Source organism: Rhododendron vialii, chromosome 6a (genome assembly GCF_030253575.1).
Source record: "Rhododendron vialii isolate Sample 1 chromosome 6a, ASM3025357v1".
NCBI classification, from domain to species: Eukaryota; Viridiplantae; Streptophyta; class Magnoliopsida; order Ericales; family Ericaceae; genus Rhododendron; species Rhododendron vialii.
Window position 1 is genome coordinate 15,722,883 of NC_080562.1, and position 4,725 is coordinate 15,727,607.

The window sequence follows — 4,725 nt, forward strand, 5'->3', positions numbered from 1 at the left end:
AGAAAAACATGGCACCTAGGGTGTGGTTAATGAAAGGAAATGTATTCCGAGGAAGGAAATATTTTGAAACTACATTATGACCGGTTTTGGTTGCATAATGTGAGTTGTGTGTGTGAGTGTGCCAATGGGAACCGGGCGCGGCAGAACCATTGTGAGGATACTCGGGAGACCGGCGCGGCGGAACCGAGGTTGGGTGTGTGGCGTGGTTATCCACGGTACGGAGCCAATGCAATTGTGTGCCAAAGGGAACCCGGCGCGGCAGAACCATTGTGAGGATACTCGGGAACCCAGCGCGGCGGAACCGAGGTTGGGTGTGTTGAACAAAAGATTTTTGAAAGGTTGAATGGTATATGAAAAGGATGACACGGTCTACGACGAGTCGCGTAGGAGAAACACGTAAAGACGTGGACACCAACGCTAATCAATGAATGTGGATGTGTTATTGTTATTTGTTGACGTTCATCTTATGTATTATGTTGAATCGTCTGTAAGTTTAAGGTTGGTGGGTAAGGTTTATCCTATTAAGCGCTGTAGCTCACAGTGCTACCTTTTGGTGACCCTAACATATTATATGGGTGGCGACGCCGGTATAATGTGTCAGACTTCATAGATGAACAGGGTAAGATGTATACCTTGGAAGCTTTTGGAGAAGAGGAGCTTGCCAGAATGGAGGAGCAAGCGGAGCAGTAGTTAGGAACCCTAGCTATCTCCCTTGTTGAGTAAATGTACCCTTTACTTATGATGTATTTATGATGTAATAATGAGCCAGACTCTCTTTATTATGTAATAAATGCCTCATTAACGTACCCAAAATTCGGGGCATTACAACTTGGTATCAAAGCTTTAGGTTCAAAACCTCGGCCATGGGTAGAAAGGGTAGAATCACAAGATAGTTTGACCGTTGCACGAACTTGAATTCAGTTTAAGTTTACCATCCCAAATTGGGTGGAATTCTGTCAAAACAATCCTCGGATTGAAGCAAGGCGCGCGGAAATTGGCAGTACCGCCGAGCTGGGAATTCCTGAACAATTGGATGATGACTTAAATCAAGGATCGAATGTGGGACTTAGAAACTCAAGAGTTTTCTTTAGAGTTAATGAAACTCTGTTACTAATTGAGGTTGAAACCTTTCCTTGTAGATGAACCACCTAGTTAACCTATTGGTTGGAGCTCGCCAACTCAAGGACGCCATAGAAGCTATGACAACTCAACTAGTGGAGAATCCCGACTTCATTGCTGCTATACTCGCAGAAAAATGAGATTTCATGAGGGTGCAGCATAATACCCCTATTCCCGTGGAGGAGGACCCTTGGTTTCCTGAAATGTTCCCAATCCTGTATGCTTTCCGCGAGTTCTTTGGTGTCCTACCCTCAATGGAAAACTTTGAAGTTGGAGTTAAGGAGGAAGAAGTTGATGGTAATAAGGACGCCAATAAGGTGACTGAGGAAGAAAACCTTACGGATGAAGGGAGTGTCGAGGAGGACGAGACCCCAAAGGATCTGTGAAGGCCAAGGATACTACTTAGGCACACCTGGAATAAATCTAGTAACCGTTGTAATCCTTCGGGATGTAGGATGTTAAGGAAAAATCTCGTGTCTCTACTTACCTTGTAGTAGAATTCTATGCTTATATTGTATGATGTTCTTATCTATGAAAAACATGTTTTATTTTTAAAAGAGTACCGTTGCATACTACTTGTCAGACTACTTTTGACCTTAGAAGGAAGCGCCTTTTACAAAAGGGAAATCGATTCGGTAGACTAAACCTTCCTCTTTCGATTATTTCTTGTAGATGGTGAGCCGACGCGGTGGACTAGGACACGATAACGGAGAACCCTCTAACGCGAACCCCGACCTAGCCCAAATCGTGCAAGCGTTTGTGACCGTCGTGAACGCCAACCACCAAAACCAAAACCATGATGACGGACCTATGACCGAGCTCGATCGATGAACGAATTCTGCAAACGCCGACCTCCGACCTTTCACGGAGACACCAACCCTGCCGTGGCTGAGACATGGCTGAATGAGGTCAAGATGATCCTCAGAACCCTCGAAATTACTCAAGACGGAGATCGAGTGGCTCTGACCACTTACCAGCTGAAGGGAGAAGCCCGCTATTGGTGGGACCTGATGGAGGCCACCCATACCATAGCCAATTTGACCTTTGCCCAGTTCGAGGCCTTGTTTCTTGACAAATACTTCCCCACGCCCCTTCGCCTGGCCAAGGAACAAGAGTTCCTGAACTTGAAGCAAGGAACGTTGACCGTCACCCAGTACGCGGCCAAATTCGAAGAACTATCCCGCTACGCCCTAACCTCCATACCAACCGAAGACAAGAAAGCCAGAAGGTTCGAGTGGGGACTGACGACTGCTCGAAAGGCTGTGGTAGCTCAAGCCTTCGCCACCTATGCTGAAGTGGTGAAGTGTGCACTCCGGCTAGAGAGCGAGGAATTGGACTTCAAAACCCGATGGAGGAAAGCTACTGACGGCACTGGTGGACCAATCCGAACCCAACCACCCAACGACAATCGTGGACCCTACCCTACCAAATCCTCTAACCCGTCTCTAAGCACCCAACCTTAGGACTGCTATCCCCGAAAGTGGCAAACCAAAGAGAGGCGGTCGAGACATAGCGACAGTTCAGTGTTTCAACTGCCAGGCCATGGGTCACTATAAGTGTGACTGCCCCCAACTTCAAAGAGGAAGGAATGGAAGCTTTGGAAATCGGAAAGCTCAACAACCTGGACAGGCCAGTTTTGTGAAACAAAACCCTGGAAGTCCATCGCAGCAGCAGAATGGGCAAAACAAGGGAAGGCAGCCCATGGGAACTCAGCAGAGTGCTGGAGGGCGTATCTTTGCGCTGCAGACTGACGAACAGGAGCAGGATCCCTTGGTGATCCAAGGTACACTATTCTAGTACCTGCGTACAAGCTTGAGCATTGCATTCCTTTATATTTACTGCCTACGTAACCGCACTTGCACTAGAAACAGAACCCCTAATAGCGAGTATGGAAATCACATCACCGTTTGGGGGAGAGTAGCTGTTAGTCTAGTGTGTGGAAAGTGCGAACTCAAGGTAGCTAACTCGCGCCTAACTCGCGATCTTAGAGTGATCGACATGGCAGATATCGACGTAATCCTGGGGATGGACTGGCGATCTGCACGTCGAGCGGTCATAGACTGCCATCAGAAGTGAGTAATAGCCTATACCCTAGGAAGGACTCATTTCCTTTTAAGGGGGATAGACGGACAGCGAGTTCGGCGATGAAAAGATCAAGGTGGCAGAATCCACTACTTGGATGGCCGCTAGTTTCCAGTAAGGAGAAGCCGATAGAATGGAAGTGGGATTACCATGCATCGTGTTCAAATACGCCGATGTTCTCCTTAAGGAACTTCCCGACTTACCACCTCAAAGGAAATAGGCTTCTCTATAGAACTCCAACCGGGGATGGCACCAATCTCTATGGCACCGTACCAAATGGCCCTGACAAAGCTGAAAAAGCTCAAGATCCAAATGATGGAGCTTTTGGACAAAAGAATCATTAGGCCAAGCACGTCGCCATGAGGAGCACGACGAGCACCTTCGGATAGCGCTACAAAGTACCTGAGATAGCCGACTTTATGCCAAGACAAGTAAAAGTGAGTTCTGGCTAAAAGTGGTTAAGTTCTTGGGGGTACGTCGTATCCAAGGACGGAATCGAGGATCACAGCAACTCGGGATCGGGAGCAGCCATGCATTTGAAAGTTTCAACCAGCAGTCGACACTGCTAAAATCCGAGTTCATAGAGTACCACAAGGATTGCCTGCTGAAATCAGTTTATTCCTGGAATGAGGATGGAATACTCATGCCTTACGATTATGGACCCATTGTTTCCTATTTTTGGAAATAGGTTTAATATCGAGAAGCATGAGGGTTCAACATGGATGTACTAGGTACGTTTGTGGGATACTAGTCCGCATAATGATTTGGTAGAAGTTTTGCATTTGGCGTTGGATGGAAACTTCATCAAGAGCGTACTACATGGCGAGTCGTTCGACGGCTGAACCAACTCAACCTTTGCCTTGTAAAAGAAGGTGATTCGATCAAACAAACATGCAGAGGATTATGAGGGACGCCTGAAACGCTGTACTTCTAGTACCTGCCGAAGCCTCTAAGCAGTAGCTGTGTAGTGCCAAACCGTCCTAGGTGTTTCATTCGTTCCTTAACCTTACCCCTCACCTATTCGAAACCTAGCGCGCGCCAATTTCGGGGACAAAATTATTTTAAGGGGGATAGATTGTAACGCCCCTAAATTTTGGTCAATAAAAATTTTGTTAAATATTTGAATTTTATTTCTACTTTTTATATTCCTTCTATATTTCCGTTATTTCGTGATAATTAGATTTTCGTCCCTAAATTTTAACCATTGGCTAAGTAGTTTCCCGAGCACATAGAACTAGATTCTAAACCGATTAGTTAGAAACCAACTACCTAGTTCCTTGGATCCTTTACCCATTGGGTAATAACCGTTAGGGAAGTTAGTGACCCTTGGGTAATAGAGTCTTTTGACCAATAAAGTACCGATGTGACTAGGGAATCTTGTACCTTGTTTCCTAGAAGCCAACCTTGTGACGCCCCTGAATTTTGGTCAATAAAAATTTCGTTAAATATTTGTAATTTTTCTTTCAATTACTTAGATTGTTTTTAATATTTCCTTTTAAATTTCCATAACTTGTCGTAATTGCA

General features: G+C 45.7%; 1 protein-coding gene across 1 annotated transcript; it reads left to right on the forward strand.

Annotated features, from left to right (window-relative positions):
- The first annotated feature begins 1,946 nt into the window (after positions 1-1,946).
- LOC131328441 (uncharacterized) lies at positions 1,947-2,582 on the forward strand. Its single transcript, XM_058361386.1, has one exon. It carries the CDS (start codon positions 1,947-1,949, stop codon positions 2,580-2,582), a length of 636 nt encoding a protein of 211 aa, XP_058217369.1.
- The last annotated feature ends 2,143 nt before the right edge of the window (positions 2,583-4,725 follow it).